Source organism: Heptranchias perlo, chromosome 8 (genome assembly GCF_035084215.1).
Source record: "Heptranchias perlo isolate sHepPer1 chromosome 8, sHepPer1.hap1, whole genome shotgun sequence".
Lineage (NCBI taxonomy): Eukaryota > Metazoa > Chordata > Chondrichthyes > Hexanchiformes > Hexanchidae > Heptranchias > Heptranchias perlo.
Genome location: NC_090332.1, coordinates 6,647,592 through 6,667,416, shown reverse-complemented (window position 1 = coordinate 6,667,416; position 19,825 = coordinate 6,647,592). Strand labels below are relative to the sequence as shown.

Below are 19,825 nucleotides of genomic sequence, written 5' to 3'. Positions count from 1 at the left end.
TTTATTCAACTTACCCCAATTTCCTTAATGGGATTTTGAGGTCATGGCAACCATTGCACGAGAAAGAATCCACTCGTTAGAAAAAGCTCGTTTGTCACAAGCTCTGGGTAATCATTCACGCATTCTCCAAAGGGCAAATACATACACTTTATAAAACTGAACTGACATCCTAGGATTTTTGCTGACAATGACAACATTGAAATTCTCAAGCACACATGTTTGCGCAATATATTCATCTAAAATTTAAAAAGTAGCTGTCTACCTTCCCCAAACCATTTAAGAAACCTCATAACATACCCTCATTCCAATTTTTTTGTCTCTTTCCCCCCCCCACCCACCCAACACAATATTTACCCCTCAACCAATACCACTAAAAGGGGTTATTTGGTCATTATCACATTGCTGTTTGAGACCTTGCAAATTGGCAGCCTCGTTTCCTACATTACAAGTGGCTAGACTTGAAAAGTACTTGATTGACTGTAAAGTGCTTTGGGATGCCCTGAGATTGTGAAAAGCGCTATATAAATGCAAGTTTTTTTCTTTTACAGGGTCTGAAATGGGGGTGGGGGAAAGCAGATAACACTGCAATTCTATTACTGTCAATTTTGGCACATTATTCCTTTAAAAAGTGACTAAACATACAACGTAATAGCCCAAAGCAAATTTTAAATAGTTTTCCAAAACAGATGCCTGATTAAAGCCAATGTTGATCAAACTATTTCACTTCCATATTAGTTTGTTCAACTTCAAAGATGGGTTAAGTGAGCATTCAAAATTAATGAACATAGATTAAACCCAAAACCTGAACAGGATGAATGATTTTTTGTGTGTGTAAGAGTCAATGCAGAGGCCTGGGGCTACTGACTGGAACTTTGCATTAAATTATTGAGTATTTTCTGATTGTGTGTACTCCAACAGTAATCAAAGTTTGAAGCTCTGTTTTGCACAATTCTGTTAAAAGGTAAACTGGACCTGTTTTGCCAATATACATGTTTAGTTATAATCCTTCACTTCATCCACTTTACGAAGTTATCAACAACAATTCTAACCTAGAATATCTGGTGACGGCAACTGGGTACCATTGTTGGCTTTCACAATGTCCTTTCATTTCTAATACCTGGTTTCAAATCCAGTCCATATTCAGGAGATTAAATGAAAATATTCTGCCTGCTGTAAGGGCCTTACTTCCTAGTGGCAAAGCCCACAGCATGAAATGGCATCAAACTGGTAATCCTGCACAGAGATATAACAACTGGCATCTGTGGAGACCTAACATTTCTAGGACTCTATCATGCTAACAGGCATCTTTAGCACTGTATAAACCTTGGAAGATGCTTTAAAATTAAAACGAGAGCACTTAGACGGTCATCTCTGGCGACGCTTTTGTAGAAGAAAGTGAGTGGAGTCTATTTCTCCTACAAGTTTACCATTAGAAATCAGACTTGTTATGGATTTAAACCCATACAAGAAATTAGGAGCATGTTACCAGCATGAAGCAGTGTGTGGATTGGATGACAACAATGATCTAGATCAACTACCAGAGATTTGTTGTGGGTGTCACCCATAACATCCAACATACAAGGCCAATAACTGTCATAGAAACTTTAGTCAATATGTGGCAACAAATATATTCAATACTTCCACTTATATATAATCACCTTTTTTCCATAATTGATCTGGAATATCTAGAGAGATAGGAATCAAAAGCTTACATTTGAGATGGTTTTGTTCCTAACGAGTGAACTTGCATTTATACAGCACCTTTCAGATCCTCGGGACGTTCCAAAGTGCTTCACAGCCAATGAGCTGCTTTTGAAGTTAGTAATGTTTTTAGGCAAACATATCAGTTGTGCAAAGCAAAGTCCCACAGACAGAAATGAAATAAACAAGCTAATCTCTTTTTGGAGGCGTTGATTGGGGGATAAATGTTGGCCAGGACTCAGAACTCCCCTGCTGCTCTTCGAATAGTGCTATGGGATCTTTTACGCCCTTCTGAACAGGCAGACAGGGTCTCATTATCGTCTGACGGTACCTCCAGCCGTGCAGCACTCCCTCAACACTATACTAAAATGTGAACCTAGTTTATGTGCTCAAAACCCTGGAACGAGGCTTGAACCTATAGCCTCTGACTCAGAGGGGAGAGTGCTACCACTGGACCAAGCTGACACTTACTGTATCAAAGCTCAAGTAAAATACCAGCTTGTATTCTCTATGGACTCAACTAGCTGATTAGGCTACGGTTCTAGGATTGATTACAAAAATGCACTTTCCCCACACTCACTCCCAACTAGAGGGTCCAGGAGTTGAATTTAAGAGCTGCTGGTCACTTCAACCTGCTTGCTTCAATACTGTAAGGGTAGTTCAGAGCAAGACCATTGTTTAATGCACAAGGTATTAGGAAAAGTTGCGTCTTGGGGGATGGAGGAAAGGAGAAAATTGAATACTATCCGACTGAAGCGACTTGCGCCAATCAGTGCATCTCGTTAAGTGATCACATATCTGAAGACCCTTCTACCTTGCCTGCTAGATGATGTAGTGGGATGGTGAATTGTCTACAAGAGAACAAAAATAAGAGCAGGGAATATTTTGGAACTCAGGATGTATTTTACTAACTTAAAAGACTTGGCTTCCCTGGAGCCTGAGATGTCCATTAAGCGATAGGTAAAATGATGGATTATTACAAGCGTATTACAAAATGTATACTTGGTCCAAAGTTGCTTTGGGGTTAGTATGCACAGGAGTAGCTTCCTCCAAACGCAAATTTTTCCAATCCTAATTTGTTTCAAGATGGTCGTTGTAAAGTATTATTGCTGATACGCAACAAGAGAATAGGTGGATGAATCTAATGAAACAAAGGTATGGTAAAAAAAAAATCAGATTTTAAGCACCAGGTGGGTTGGCATCTTTTCACAAATGGGAAAGACAACTAACCCATAAGAAATTGGTGCAAGTGCTTGCTCAAAATAAATGCAGAGCTGTAATGCATTAATTACACTATTCTATTTGTTGTGTGGTTGAATGGTTAAAAACAATTCTCATTCTGAGAACACACTTTGTTGGACAATGTTAACTCTCTATAATAAATTATCACTTGCCAGACTCCGAAGGAACATCCGCATCAATAGAATAAAGCTAATTAAGATGTCATTTTATGCAACTCAACTCATTTTAAAACTATAACACAAGTGTTAAAAACTCCATATAAAGTCAACATTGCTTTTGTATTGTAAACACATGCACTCATGCAAGAGCTAAGACTGCTAAGCATTCCCAACATAAATTGCTTACACTGGCACATTTTAAAAGCTAAAGACAAACATAACAATACACAGTCACATCACAGGAGCCGAGAAGTGTCTCACCATTAGCAAATATCCTATGAAAGACTGTTCGCAACAGAGCGGCCGTAAGCGGGAAATAAAACAAGAAATTGATGAGTGATGGAACAGCAAGCATTCACAAATACAAACAGCTGGGTTAGAACCACCGAAAGCTTCAAACAAGACACTGCCTGTACTGTAGCTAGATGGGGAAAATGGGGGAAGAGAAGAGAAGAGAAGGGGGAAAAAGAAAGAAGAGGGGAGAAAAGAGTCTTTGAAATTCATGAAATATTTGTGCAACACTCTTGTTTAACTCACTTTTGTTTAACTTATTAGTTTCTCTAATGTGAGCTGAACAAAAGTCCACATACAGCAATGTGTTTTTCGGCCCTTGCCTAGAAGAGGAAATCACTTACCACAATAATCCAGGTCAAATGAGATTCTCTACACAACTTGTTTTAGTCCAAAGCTAGGATTGCCACCTTTTGTTAATTACATACCGAATGGTTGGACATTGCGGGGTGGGGGTGGGGAGGAATGGATAGCTTATATTCTTCAATTATAAAAATTCATTGTACACTGCAATAACTAGTGTTTTATAGTGTAGCGAGTGTAGAAAACCCCCACACTTCCCATCTGGAAAACACACTTAAAATCGATTTATAGTTTAGAAATTTCATTAATTTAACTGTCTGATGCAAAACCAGACAGGTGCTGTACATATGTGAAAATCAATAATTTTTAAATTCACAGGTACATTTCTCTCCTCCTCACCAGTACCTTGAAGGTGTTAATTCCTATAACTAGGAACTTTTAGTGACAGGTTTGTGGATGCCAATATATTCAAAGCATATTTGTCTCACACATAAATCAAGAACCCTGTTCCTTTGGATAATTGGAACTGCTGCATTAACTGCCCTTCAGATAGTCATAACCCATGCGTGTGCACCCATACAGACCCCAAATGGTCCTTAAATTGGATAGACAAGGAGAGCAATGAAACTGAATCCGATTATATTTACCATTAGGAATGATGAATGATCGAGAACATCAACTGTAGTCCGATCTGCCAGCTTCAGCAAGTTTCTCGAAAAATGCAAAGCAATATATACTCCCTGCCACTACACATGTAATTTTCTGGGTAGAGAACAATGGGGCAATTCCTTAATCGCATCTTTTCAACTGGATGGAATAGGATTTTATCACCATGAGATTAAAATATAGAAATGCATTTGACTATCCACTTAAAGTGAAGATGCTGGAACTTCATCTTTATAGGGGTTGAGAACTGTTAATCTACAATACTTTCTCCTATAAATGCAAGATCAGCTGTAGTCAAAAAGAAAAAGTTTATTCTTGGGTACAAGGGTAAAGATTTGGTATTACAAACTAGTTAAAAGCTCCTGAGGTTAAAGGAGCACCATCCTTAAGAATTTGCACAAAGTTTGCTGATTAGCTAATTGGAAGTGACTGTCTTCCGTGTCATGCATTTTAACGCTCAAATATAGGCCCAAAAATTGGGTATATCATTTGAAGGGCACTCTGAGATGGAACTCCACTTAAGTGCCTTCGCGCACGTAACAAAAAGTAAAACTAGCAACCTAAAAAACAATACAATAGATTGAGCAGGCAAAGAGCCAGCTGTAATTGATTGCAGGCCTCAAACAGTTACATCATCTTGTAAAAGTATGCTGGCTAATGGCATTGGATATTTATCTCATCCAAATACCTAGAAACAATGGGAACAGATAGCTATAAACACTGTGAAAGAAATAACAGACTCCTCCAAGGAAGCCAGGCCTTCTAATCCAAGGCTGGGGGGGGGGTCAGAATGGATGATAGTTAGAAATTAAAAACATCTAAATGTGCACATGGAAAGCCAATTATGAAGTGCCGCATACACCGTGATGGGCAAAAAGCCAACTACAGAAACAAACAGGCTTTTTAACAAGGCTCCTAAATAAAAGGAGTTTGTCTTGGTTGTACAAAAGTCTTCAATGGTGGTCTTTTTGCAGAAAAGCCAAAATCAGAATTCAGGGTAGCTCAGTATCACTGTAGATTGGAAATCAACACATAGAATCAAAACTAGAGTGACAGAGGTTCTATTACTTCTTTAAGTTTTTGATCTCCCCTGTGCCATGAGAAAAGCTCCTAAGTAGCATCCAGAGAACTCAATACAGGAGGAAGGGAAAATCTTGGAGTCTTTAGCTGGACAGCCGTCATTCAGTTAGCAGATGCCCGAGAGCAAGCCACCTGGTACTGGTGTGTGTGGCCAAATGAGGCCAAAGCAAGAAGGAGTCAGGATGAAATGAGTGTTTTTTTTTAAAAAAACAGATCAAAAAGAAAGCACTATCCAATGTAAACAAGATGCTGAATAGATTTCAAATGACATTTTGGCAATACAAGGAACCCTAACCCGTTATTACTTAGGGCAGTGCTCACTCAACTGGTAAGAATCTCCGGGAAAGGGTAGAGATGGAGGTCCTGCTCACAAGGCAGACAACAAACGAGGGATTTTTTGTGAATATTCTCAGAACAGCACACCAAAGCAAAAAACACATTGGTAACAAGTAGAGTCTGCTGTACACTTGATGAGCCACTGAGGACACTGATAGATGGTAAAATAAACATTCTGGAGCCCATTAAGGATGGGATGTGTCACAGAAGTGGGATGTTTGCATGAAGACATTTGTTCAGCCTTTTTGGGTCATGAGGGGATGAAAATTCGACTGATTTAGTCCAGATGATGGAAAGCTATTGCTATAATTGAAGTGCAAGCTTATCTCCATCAAGTTGCAGATTTGCACAGTCTTCCAAGTCAAGTCCCAAGTACTTGATCATAATCACCATCTAGAGTGGGAAACATGAACACAAATCTCCTGCATTCCCTACATCATAGCTCCCAATCATCAGAGCAATACTGTGCAGATTTAAATTTACCTTCCGAGGATATGATGGTGACCAGGGGCTCCTAGAATTGTGCAGCACCTTGAGGTCAAATTCTGCAGCACACTTAACTAAATTCAGCATACAGATTCTACGGCAGGTCTGTAGAGAGCTTGTCACATCTCAATATAATTATCCTGAAGAAGAGATAAACTGGTGGCTTTTGTTCTGAAAAATTAGTCATTTTAAACCATTTAAAACACAGAATATGAGAGGGAAGGTAGACAAGGTCTTTTGGGGATCATGGTCGCTCCAATATGACACACCCACTGACACAAATTCAGAACCAAGCCTACCCTCCATAACAGACTTGTGGAGATGGGCAGGTTTACAGAGCAGGCTTGATGATACAGTTAGTCTGGTTTACTAACGAAACCTAGAGAGGGTTCTATCACTAGAGAATGGAAATCATCTCAATTCTGCAGGCTGAAGTCTTTGTGGATAGGGTGCCTCTGGCTGGATAAGCAGCAGCAAGCTTGCTGGTGGTTTGCTCTGGTTAAGTTTTCAGCTTTAGCTAGTTAAACTCCAGCAGCACCCCTGCGCACACCTGGAAGTCCCCAAGGCTTGGATCAGCCAACCTGCACCTAAGCTCTCTGGACTTGAGTTAAGTGGGAGCTGTTCCTACAGGGAAAAACTGTGCACTCCACACTAGAAAAACACAAACCCTTCAGGTGGCTGTAGATTTCTCAGTAGCTTGAATTAGACTCAAACATGGTGATGGGTTTCCATGCATCCAAACAGCCAGCTAACCAAAAAAAAATCTGACCCTTCGATGGTTTGCAGAATGATCCATTCTATTAGCAACCAGATGTTTGATGATGCCAGAACTTTACATAAGTGAATAAAGCTCTTGGGTTGGGGATACCCCAAAACTATTTTTCTTACGTTCCTAATAAAGGGGATGCAGGAACAGAGAGACCTGGACGTTCGCATACACAAATCTTTGAAGGTGGCAGGACGTTGATAAGGCTGTTAAAAAAGCATACAGGATCCTTGGCTTTATAAACAGAGGCATAGAGTACAAAAGCCTTTATAAATCACTAGTTAGGCCACAGCTAGAGTATCGTGTCCTATTCTGGGCACCACACTTAGGAAGGATGTCAAGGCCTTGGAGAAAGTGCAGAGGAGATTTACCAGAATGGTACTAGGGATGAGGGATTTCAGTTATGTGGAGAGACTAGAGAAGCTGGGATTGTTCTCCTTGGAGCAGAGAAGATTAAGGGGAGATTTAATAGAGGTGTTCAAAATTATGAGGGGTTTTAATAGAGTTGATAGGGAGAAACTGTTCTCACTGGCAGGAGGGTTGGTAACCAGAGAAAACAGATACAAGATAATTGGCAAAATATCCAGGGGGGAAATATGCAGAAATTGTTTTATGCAGCAGAGCGGGACTAATTGGATAGCTCTTTCAAAGAACTGCAACAGACACAAATGGGCCAAATGGTCTCCTTCTATGCCGTATGATTCTACGAAAATGAGAAATGGCCATTTAGTCAAACAAGCCTGCTCCTTGTACAACTGATATCAAACTCACTTTACCACTGTATCCTTCTATTTCCAGAAAAGCATCAAGTGATCTCTTAAAATCATTTATACAATTTGTTTCAATGGTACGCCTGTGTAACTTATTCCATATGTCTACTACCTGAGGAATATAAAAAGGTATAGATAAGTACACCAAGAAAGTAGCACCAGAGGACATAAATGCAAGCTAAATTTCAAATGCAAAAAAAAGTCTTTACTCAAAGAATGATAAAGCTTTGAAGTAACCTACCAAGCAAGATAACAAAACAAATCTAGATGTTATCAAAATTCAATTAGATCCCATGTTAATTCACCAGAGGGATGAGCTCCAATGAGCCAAGACTCAATCTTAAGAAATTCTTATTTGTTCTAAATGCTTTGGAATTCCCTCTAAATCGCACTGCCTCTCTCTCCTTTTAAGATCAACCTCTTCTAATATCTCCTTCTTTGGCTCGGTATCCATCCCCACTTTGGAGCGGAGAATCAGACTTCTTAATCAACAAGGCAGAGGAAGCTTATACATCCAAAGCAGCCAACTTCTCTGAACACCCTTCTCTCACCTCCAACCTCTCCCCTCTATTTGGTTGATGTGATGGTCACCCTTCCTCTTAGCTCTCCTCTGCTTAATCTCAAAGCACATCTTCCTCTGTGTTTCAAATCAAGACTCTGCATACTAACCACCATTTCCCATTCTTTAACAGTGGAACACCTTTATGTCATCCATTCTTCCTTACCTCATACAATCTAAGGCACTTAGTCAAAAGTTTGGGGTCATCTAACCATTACTTCTTGATTTACCTTGCCCTATTGTACACTTTATAATCTTAGTAATAAATATCCTGCACTACAAGCACTGGCCTAAGTTTCTCAAAAAATAAAAGTTTGTGCAGCAATGTAAATGAAACAGCTGTGAAGGGGAAACAAATCAGCTGACATATCAAGGAACAGATAAATATATTTATTAGACTGAAAAATCGTATAATTACATGCACAATGAGCTAAACTAAAACTACGTAAGGACAGCATGTCATCAAAATACATTCCTATACGTATATACTCATGCACCATAAAATCCAAGCCACGTGTGTTTTCATTGTTCCCCTATTTGTAAAGTAACTGTTCTGGTAAACAATAGGATAGCCATGACTAAGTCCCTGCCCTATACCTAGAGGATGAAGGTGATGTGAAGGTACAACAAAGGCTATATTTAAAAAAGTATTTGCACACATTCAAGTTTATAACCCAAAAAGATAGCTAATAGTTCATTACTGTTTTAATTTGAGTTTTATGCCTCCGGTTTTATCTTCTTTAAAGCACACCATGCTGGAAATTATATTGGGACTCAAAGGAGCAACTAAAGACAAATTTCAGTTCCCCCCCACCCCCTCGATTATTGAATTTGGTCAGAGTTGTTTTGGGACGCAAGCTGTACAAGAAACCATCCTCCTTGGTCAGAACTGCCAGATGCTGGCAGAGACTGGAACCCCATAGGCAATATTCTTCAGATGTCACCCATTCTATCAACCTCTGGATGAGCAAACTGCAGTGGTGACAATATCTTTACCAAAAGATGCAGTATCTCATATCCCTCATCTGTGCTGTCAGAGACTGCACTTGGTAAGACTAGAACTGGATGATCTATTGACAGGAGGACATATTGCTGGCACAGGTGCCTTTCTAAAAGATACCCTGATCTGATAAAGTGTTGTAACACTTCAATGATATATCCTAGAGAAGGTCAATCAGCTGGTCTTCGTCCTGCAAAGCTGCATATGATCATTTAAGCTGTTGACAACTTTTTTTGGCCAACTTAAATAGGATTTATTTTTTGGGGGGGCAGGGGGGAGGGAAGCGGGGGAAACAGGAAAAGAAGTCCTTATGATTTACCCATGTCTGTGGTCCTAGACTGACATCTGATTTTTTCTAAATTTTCATGGTTAACATTTAGAGACATAATATTCTGCACAAAAAAGGTCAAATCCCAGCAACAAAACTATGTATTTGCAAAACTATACATATACACACATATATTAGACAGAAAAAAAACACACTTATGGCATTGTACTTCACCTAAGCTAGCAACTCAGATGTGAAGGCCATACTTGAGTTGCTATGGAGAAAATACTGAGCCGCTGCCCAAAGGTGGAGTTTTTAAAAAAAAGGGCCATGGAGAGTGAATTGTTGACAGCATTGCTATCTTTGAAGTTTAAATGGACAATATTGTTATGATTTTCCCTCAAGGACTTGGGCAATCTGAAGGAACATGCACAAATGCATAATTGAGCCATGCATAAAATGCAATGCACCATTTTCACTCACTCCCATTATAATGGTGTCCTGATTGAACTGTACATACAAAATACAGCAAATTAAAAAAAGGTCAATAGTTGTCCTCACAAAAGGTCACTGTGACATAAACCCAAATTATTAGTCATACCACAAGTTTTGTTGCAAATGCCCACTCTCAGTCACAAACAATTCAGTTTTCCTGCTCCCTCCCAAGCACAGGGTTTACCACTATTAACATATAAAGTAAATTTTACCAGTAACAATGTAAAAAGGATATTTTTAATTTCAGATGGTTTTCAATCTCCATTGCATTACATTTAAATCAATTGCTATGGAGAAATTAAGAACCAGACATTATTTTTGTACAAATTTGGAAAAGGGACAAAAGGAGGAGAAAAGAAAGAAACCTCACACTTACCAAATTTTAAGTAGGAAGTATAAAAGCTCAAGGTTTTCTGAAATAAACTAGTTAGAGCCTTAAAATATATATTTAAGACTTGCTAGTTCACCAAACCGGCTTCCTCATGTAATAAATGCACCGTGCAGTGTACAGAGCCATATAGACCATGAAGATCTTGGGTTTTATGTGCCGGGTTAGCTGACCAAGGTGGTGGCAGCAGATGAGAAATTAATGTTAACACAGGGGGAGGATATTTTTTTTAAACCTCTGCCACTTGGTCAATGTTCTGGAGAGCTGCGAGCACCCATGAAAACCTCAGGTGTGTACCACCTTGAGGATAGGAACAGCAAAAATTGCCACGGATTGCCCATCCATTTACTCTCCCGCAAAATAGTAAAAAACAAAGTTGTTGCTTATTGGTCTGGATGCTCCATGGGTTCAATTTTGTGTTGCACAATTATGGTGTTATGTAATGTTAGTGAGAAAGGGCATTTGTAACAATTTATTGTTATAATTTGTTAATCTAGTAACTTAGACATATGAATCTATAAATTTGAGTCCAAAGACTGGTGAGATGGACCAAATTAAGTTCTCTCATTTTGTGGTTTTAGGTTCTTAATAAACTTTTATTTTGCCATATAGATTCAACATAGTGCTAGCAAATTCAGAGTATCCAATACTTACCAGACCCAATTTTTATAAGTCCATTATGCTGGATGAATATGGTGTCACAAGTCAGATTGCCATGGATGATGGGAGGATCACAAGAGTGGAGGTAGCTGGTAAATAAAACAAAATTCAACAAATTGAGCAACTTGGTAGTTACTTTGCAAATGTATAGAATTTTACTAAACTAAGACATTGTTATATTAGCAGAATGGCACCTTACAAGAGGACCATTTTGTGTACAATTATAAAAGAAAATTATACACTTAGCTAAATGGGACACAACTGTACAATACTTAGCATTTTTTTATATAAAAACTTAAATAAATTTTTGAACATTTCCCCATTTTTAACTAATTTCCTACTCTTCTGTAGCCAGCTAGTTTAACAGTACTTCAACCAAGGGGGTGGGCATATTGCCACCTCCCAGGCCGCAACCAATACCCAAATATGGCCGTCTGCCAGGAGGTGCTGAGGACTAGCCGACTGTAACTCTCCCCCATGATTTTACCCTTCCTGATTGAGGAAACTGCAGACAGTCTCTAGTCGGCACCCCCCTGCTCCACGTTTCTCAGGTCAGGAACTGAACAGAAGAACTTACATTTCTATAGCGCTCATCAATGTGTTATTGTTTAGTGCCACCATGTTGCCGAAGATCTCTAGGTGACATTGAATACTCCAGATGTCAAATTAGCAAAGCCTGGACAGACCTATTGAAAAGATTTGGGCGAGGTGAAAGAACAGGCGAGTGTTTAGCTGTTACCCACCAAGCTAAAATACCAGAGGGGCAAGCTCAACGGGCTGAATGGACTTTGTTCATCCTTGACTACTTCTATAGAGAGCGAGTGATTTTGTCCAAATGGATGGAAGGACTTTACCGCTTGTACATGGAGGGTGATCAGAAAAAGGAAATGTTGCAAATTTCAAAACTGAATTTTGTTTACCTTCATCTAATGCTATGCATTAGTTCTGGAAGCACTTAAAACAGCTGTCTGTTGACCTGATTACACAGTGCTGTATCAGAGTCAAAACAAATACCAAAAGGACTCAGACAGCTTTGAAGACATCATTTTAGGTTATTAAAAATATACCTTCAGCAGTCCTAAGCTTTTAACAACTTTTTCCTAGGTTAAAAAAAAATCATGAATGCTGGAAATATGAAATGGAACAGAATGCTGAAAATACACAGCAGGCCATTCAGCATCTGAAAGAGAAAGATGGGTTATTTAAACAAGTTAAGGGCAGAGATTTATGTTCTCTACTTTTTTTGTTTAATCCACGAACACACTAGATGTCAAAGTAGGAAAACATGGACAGAATCTTTCAAACTACATTTGGATGGGAAGATTATGTCAGGAGCAGGCAATGAAGGAATTGGTTAGCTTTTCTTTCAGAAGCTGTACATTTCCACCAATTTGTTTCTTTCATGAGTCCCCCTTACACCCTCATGAAATAGCAAACCCAAAGTTCCAAATGTGAAATGCTAATAGATTGCACTTATATAAAAGTTAATTATTTCTCCCCCCACCAAAAAAACTTCAGGTTAAACACAGACAGCATACACAATTCGCTTTAGTACCTTTGAGTTTAGATTGAGATACAGCAAATTAAAGACTGTCCCAAATTATCACTTATTGCAGAGCAGAATCTAAGATACTTAAAATAGGTAGTAAACAGCAATGGATTTACTATCACTGCCTGTTAACAGTGAACACAAGAAAAAGCCAATCTCTAGGTCCATGTTCAGTTCCAACATTTCCATCTTCCACAACATCACACCCTTGTAACTCTTTCAAGTCAGGGATTTATCCAATATGTTTTTTTTTTGAACATGTCAACTGAGGGCATATTCAACACACTATGCAAGCTGAATGCAAAGGTAGTTTACTCAAATTCAGTGTGGAGTTTTGTTACATTGTGTAAAGCTAGGTCAAATTACTACAAAGAACCTCTTCATCTAGTCACAATTCTCTTTCCCCACTCGCTTCCCAAAGCAATGAAAACAGTTCTAATCCCTGGGAGGACAGCACTAGACACATCTGACCATTTGCACCTTATTTCACAGCTAATTATTCAATTTATAGTTTCACCTCAGGAGGTCCTGAGCTTTCACTACTGCATCCAATGAGAAACCTTATCAAATATTTTCTGAAAGTCAACAATATCCACCTACCTTGCTATCATTCACTATTATATACCTGAATTTTGATTTGTTATGCCCAAACCCCCTTGTATAAAAATACACGAGCTTCAATTTACCAATCTGTCGAATTAATTACTTTACAAAAAAGCTCAATTTCCCCTCAGATTAGATATCACGGAAATAGGCCTGTCACTGTTATTTTTTTTTAAAAAGACATGAATTGCACTGGCCACCATCTGGTCCTCTGTGATCGTCCTGGTCCAATGAAGTTTAAAATTTTCCACCATCCTTTACAATTTCTTTTACTATTCTTGGATGCATTCCATGTGGGCCTGGTTTTTTTTATGAACCTTTAAGTAGTCCAGCTTCTTAATGGCTATTTAAATGGTTAATTATTTTCTAATAAAACTTTAATGCAGCTGCACTACTTCAGTTACAAATTTGGGAATAAGTAATTTTTTTCTATAATGGCAAAGTTCTACTTTACATTAGCTTACCCTAAATGGGCATCCTCACTTTGAAGCACTTGGCTTCAGCTCCAACTTGCTGTAGTCCTGCATCTTCATTATTGGTGAATTGAAATTCAAGTTGTACATTTCAATTGTTATTTTTAAAACAAGTTGATATTTTTAAAAACAAATTTTAAACTTTGTTTTTTGTCTATTAGCAATGTTTAGAAGCTTGAAATTCTCAATACACAAGTTTCATTTTAGAAGAATAATTTGATCATATTGCTCCCAGTGAACTATTGCAATAATTCAAGCAGAATGTTTCTGGTTTGATTCCAGTCTGTGCTGGGTTACCTTATTTCTGCCAGCGAAGTGGTAAAAATACAACTGGCTTCAGGGTCCCTGGGCTGGGGAAGACAAAAATAAACTAGGATTCCCACTCCTAATCATCAGTGACCATGTGATAAGCACTGGACTGGACTCGGCTATGATGCTCTCTATTACTGAATACACTGCTGATACTCACTACTTGAACTCATGCAATTGGATGACATTGAAGGACTCCAGCATCTGTGGGACCATAGCCAAGCAAGAGACAATGTCTTCAGAAGGGTGGGGGGGGGTGCAAAAGAGAGAAAAAAGAAGATATTCACCACCAGAACTGAGATTCATTTGAGGTCTGTGACTTCTTACCTCAAGGCTGACAAAATCTGGGTGCACCATCTCTTCCAAGCCTATATCGAAATGAACAAAGTTACATTCAAATGTGGAATATTACTTTAAAAATTCTCTCAGTTTAATTCTATTGATGTGTGAAATTTATCCTTTCCTACATACACTGAAAGCATGAAGCAATCTCACATCACAGATCTAATACCTGGCATTGCCACCTTTACTAACCCAATCTAAACCCTAGGCAGTAATCTGCAGATGCAGCATGTTGACACTTCCATTTGCTAACCCACCTCGATGCTAGTGTTTACTCGCAAATCGAATTATGTCAGGTCACATTTTAAAGAGCTTTGCTCAGTCAACCAGCAAGAAAAGGACAACATTCCAAAGCTGATTTCACTTCACACTGCAGGCAACAGATAGACAGAATAAACTTCCAACTAGACATCTTTAAAGAGAAAGTCTCTTATTATGCGTGGCCTGTATAGGGATTTGACCCACATCCCTGGCTTTGTTAGCAGCATGTGCATTGGAATCAAAGATGCCTTCTCAGTCAGGCTGAAGTTATGCTTAAACTACCAGAAGTGAAATGTCCTAATACACCATGTATTCATTTCTCCATCTCCCTTCTCCACAACGAGGTTGCTACTTGCACATGAAATTGAAACATTCTTCATCTTTCAGAATTATTGCAGGCTAAACTCTAAGAGCAGTGAGCCTCGGCTCAGTGGTAGCATTCCCACCTGAGTCGGGGGTTTGGGGCGGTGGTCTTTAAATACTCGGTTGACATCTCGCATGGTACTTGTGTCTGATGGGAGTAGACTGGCAACCACCCCCATTGCATCTAGCCAGTTCCCCCAGTCAGGCTAACGACTTGTTCACACAAAAAGGTTGTCTCTGTTATGGAAACAGCTTAGAGCATAATCTGCTGGATCAGGATTTAAAATATCCAATACATCAGCATCAAATCTATCTGGGAATGCTCACTATTCCTGCATATTACTTTCTGGTGCGTCAACCTTGGAACGGCAAAAGTTGCCAAAAATGGGCTGGTTAGGATTCTGATACGACCTTCCAATTGCACCAAAAACTGAATATCAGAACACTAATGCTGTGCAATAGGCAGAGGGATGCATATTTTTCACCCCCTACTATGCTGAGTTCAGCCACATGTTGTGGGCAACAAGGGGTGCTCATACATGAGCATGAACACACACACCCCCACAAAACATGGAGCTTTTACACATCCACTTCTGCATGCTGCCCAGATGGCCAAAAGCAGCACTCAGCCATTCAGAAGCAGCTGGTGCATGCAAAGTAGCAAAAAAAAGAGCAAAATATCTCAATGTAGTCTTTTGCAACCTGTAATCAACAGCCTACCTTTTCATTCATAGTTTTGTGATTTTTCTTAGTTTTCTTCAAAAACTGTTTTAAGCTTCCTGATGACATGTATTCTGTTATAAATATAACCTGCAGGAACATATAAACATAACAACCCCTTCAGCAGTTCCAAATACATTAGACACACATGCTAACAGAATAGATCACGTGCACGAAATCAAAAGCAAAATACTGCAGATGCTGGAAATCTGATATAGAAACAGAAAATGCTGGAAAAGCTCAGCAAGTGAAGCAGCATCTGTGGAGAAAGAAACAGAATTAACGTTTCAGGTCGAAGATGAAATTTCAGTTCTGACGAAAGGTCTTCGACCTGAAATGTTAACTCTTTCTTTCTCCACAGGTGCTGCCTGACTTGCTGAGTATTTCCAGCATTTTCTGTTTTTATTTCAGATCAAGTGCACTCCCTCCCACTACATCTTGCCACTCAATTTATAGTACAATAAAATTATTTCCAAAAAAAGGGAGGATCTTAATTCTCTGCAAAATATGCAGATTACACTGGTTCAATTTTCTTGAACACTTTTAAGACTTTCCAAATAACTTGTTTCCTTTCATATTCTTAAAGGATTCTTTTCAGTATGAAGCATAGAAACTAATGAACATTTCTGAATCACAGAAACTACTGTATATTTTACACTCCAGGTTTAATGAAAATCTTCAGCTATAAATTATTTAGTTGCAAGAAAAATTTTTAAAATTTCAATTTAGATACAAAAAACACAGCTTCAGTCAGGTAAATCAGCCACCAACACTGAGCAGTACCAAGACAGCTTACCCTAGCTTTATTTTCTTTCACATCTGCCCAGTACTTGTGGAATTTCACTATGTTCAGGTGCTCCAGCTGGATGAGATTGTCAAAGACAGCTTTAACCTTATCCTAAGGAACAGAAATATACTCATTAGAAATGGTTAATGTATAAATTTGATTCCTTTCTGCCCTTGCCCCACTTGTAGGGGTGGTTAAAGACTAAAAAAGCTAGTTGCCTGAATTCTTGGACAGAGGCTCCAAGTGAAATTAAGTGGACATCCCATTTGGAGACACTCAATTTCTGGAACTTAAGTTTTTTTTACAAAATGAAAAACCTAGTAATAATCTTATCACCATACTTAATGATCACACTTCAAAAATACTAAAACCAAAGTGAACAAAATAAGGCAGAAGGAGTCATTAGCAGCTCATATCAAAAGAGTTTAGGGTTTTTACTTTCACCTCTTGTAGTTTAAAGTTTTTCCGTTCTGAGAACTGAACTTCATTCCAAACAACTTCCACCCCCTCCTCAGTGTCCATTGCCAAGTATGCGCTGTCAATTCCAGGAACATTCCGCTGATTCACCTACAATTAAAAAACGGATATTCTTCAAAGAAAATGAAGTAATTTATTATGAAAAGATTTGCAATTTTATCACTATTAAGCACTTGTAAGGCATCAACTTGGCTCAGCTGGTAAAACTCTGGCCTTGAAGCCAGGTTTTGGGTTCAAGCCCCATGCAAGACTTGAGTGCATAATCTAGGCATATACTCCCATCCAGCACAGAGGGTCCAGTGTGTTTTTGAAGGTGCTGTCCTTCAGATGAGGTTTCGAACTGAAGGCCTGCTTCAAAATAAGTGCCACATTTGCTTACATAAGTCAATACTTTAGAGTAATTATTTGTACATTAAGGACTTGAGACATTCCTGAGAGTAGTGGTGCAGAGCTACAAAAGTGTACATCTTTCTTTCTCTTTGTTCCAACAGTCAGTTCAATATTAGGTTAGAGGAGAGTGAGGATCTACATTTTTTGAGGGTTTGATATTTTTCTTCTTCCTCCTCCTCCTCTTTTTCTGCCATGAAAGATAAATAATCTTCAGTGTTTAACACTGAAAGGAAAAGCACTAACCAAGTGGTCACAGTGATGACTGGCTTAAAAACGCTTTATCCTCCTTAATATGCCATTAAAAAAATTAAAATAATGGTCCCCTTTTAAAATATGTTACTGGCATTTTCTTTAGCATATACATAGCATTCAAAATCTGCCTTGCTATTGGAAGCAAAGCCAAGTATGCTGGAAATCTGAATCAAAATAGAAGATGCTGGAAATATGCAGTGTTGTTGGTGTTCATTTGATTAAAATGGGTTACTCTTCATAAGAACCAATGTGATTGGGAAGAGATACATGAGCTAGCTCTTTCGAAGACTCACCAAACAAAGAGAATGAGCAAAAAACGGTAGATAGATTGTCATATGAAGCAAACAGTTTTACCAGGCCAAGAATTCTTACCCCATCACCTCTTTTCTATTTTGGTCACATTTTGCTTTTATTTCCTTGTATCCTGCATCATTAATTATAATCAAAAATCTATTTTTCCAGGAGGTAAATCATGATTAAATTTGCCTAAAAGATGTCTCATGCTGCAGTTGGAAGGCAGGTTATTGTTCAGCTTTGGTGAAACTAAAAATAGCAATTGTGCTATTCTGGAAGTGATAAAAAGCACGACAGACAAACAGAAAACTGCAAATGCTGGAAGTATGATGGATAAACAGACCAGATGTCACTAGCAGTATAAACAGCAGGTGCTAGAATTGCGCAGGTCTATCGGCATCTGAAAGATACATTGATGTTGCGGGAAGAGCCAGTTCTTCTGACAAAGGGTCTGCATGCTTTTAGATGATGGATCTGCTGTCCATTTGAAGTATTTTCTGTTTTTATTGGATCAGCTGTAGTTCTTTCTCTGTTCCAAGAATTCAATTTTGTCAGCTTACGAACGTAAGTGAAGAATGCATGAAAAATGATCTCAAAGAAAAAAAATGATTCATCAAGCAATAAACAACTTTCTAGAACTTTGTCAACCACAGGTGTCATCCATTTTAGCCTTGCCGTGTTTACGTTATCACCAACGGGACAAATTTACATTTTTTTAATATATCTTTACCCCATTGTCAACCAAAAATGCAGATCAGGTGATCTTGTTGGGAAAAGCTTCCCGTGAAAAGACACGGCTTTCCATGTTCTAATGGGACAAGCTTCTGCTGGAATATCTGATCAGTCAGCATTTTTGTTGAAGGCGACGATGAGGATGAGTGATGTCAGAGTACTCGGGAAGATTCAAGTTCAGTAAGCTGCTACAAAGGTTAATGAGCTTCTTCAAGGGAACCTAGTCATGACAAGAATGACCAGGCAGCTTCCATTACTGCAATACAAGCAGGTTGAACAAACAGCCTCTACCCCAAAGCCAATCAGAAATGCATATCAGATCATATGTACAATGTCAAATATACATATACTCATGAATATTTGATGGTAAACAGGTTATTTCCTTCATTACTTATGTAAGAAGCCATTAACGGGTTGAGAATTCTTATGCAGCGGTTTTCTCTTTCTTTTCCCCACTCCCAAGTCACCTCAAACCAGAAAGGAATTAATTTTGTCACATGTGCCTCCTGCCACTTGGATTTTCAAATATGGCTTATGAGTCCTCAGGTCCACAGCAAACAATGCCAGAGTGCAAGTAAAATAGGATTTTCTGAAAGTATTTTCAATGATGAAAAGATTAGAAGGTTACAAAAAATAAAGCAAACAAAATCATCTCCAAGAAATTGCATTACAGTGGCTTCAGGGAACTATATGAAGGTTACTTTGGGGCCAAGTTTCCAGCTTGCAAGTTCTGCACAAAACATCAGATTTTTTATGTAGCTAAACTAGAATTAACATTTTATGAGTTACAAGTGCTTAGCCAGTAGGCAGAGATTAAGAGCACCACTTTCCATCAGTAAACTCATCTTGTTCAGTACAAGGCAAGTGGAGTGAATTTCAATAGTTAATTTTTTCTACTATAAACAGATTGCATTCACTGCAACTGGATTCCTTTACATAGTGTAAATAAAGTTGATATTTTGACAGAGACAAAAGTCAAATTGTCCACACAACCATCATCCTATTTTTCCCCAACTCTTCATCTGCACACTACCCCTTGGGGGTACCATATGCCAACACAGGGTCAGCTTCCACATGTACTTGATGACACCCAGCTCTCTCTCT

General features: G+C 38.7%; 1 protein-coding gene across 1 annotated transcript in view; it reads right to left on the bottom strand.

The window, feature by feature from the left end:
- The window catches only part of nrbp1 (nuclear receptor binding protein 1), a 66,918-nt gene that overhangs the window by 29,066 nt on the left and 18,027 nt on the right, over positions 1-19,825 (bottom strand). Inside the window, exons 2-6 of the mRNA XM_067988577.1 lie at positions 17,021-17,143; positions 16,586-16,687; positions 15,790-15,879; positions 14,431-14,471; positions 11,164-11,258 (exon numbers count right to left, since the gene is read on the bottom strand). Coding sequence (XP_067844678.1) covers positions 11,164-11,258; positions 14,431-14,471; positions 15,790-15,879; positions 16,586-16,687; positions 17,021-17,143 — 451 coding nt within the window. The remainder of the gene's footprint in view (positions 1-11,163; positions 11,259-14,430; positions 14,472-15,789; positions 15,880-16,585; positions 16,688-17,020; positions 17,144-19,825) is intronic.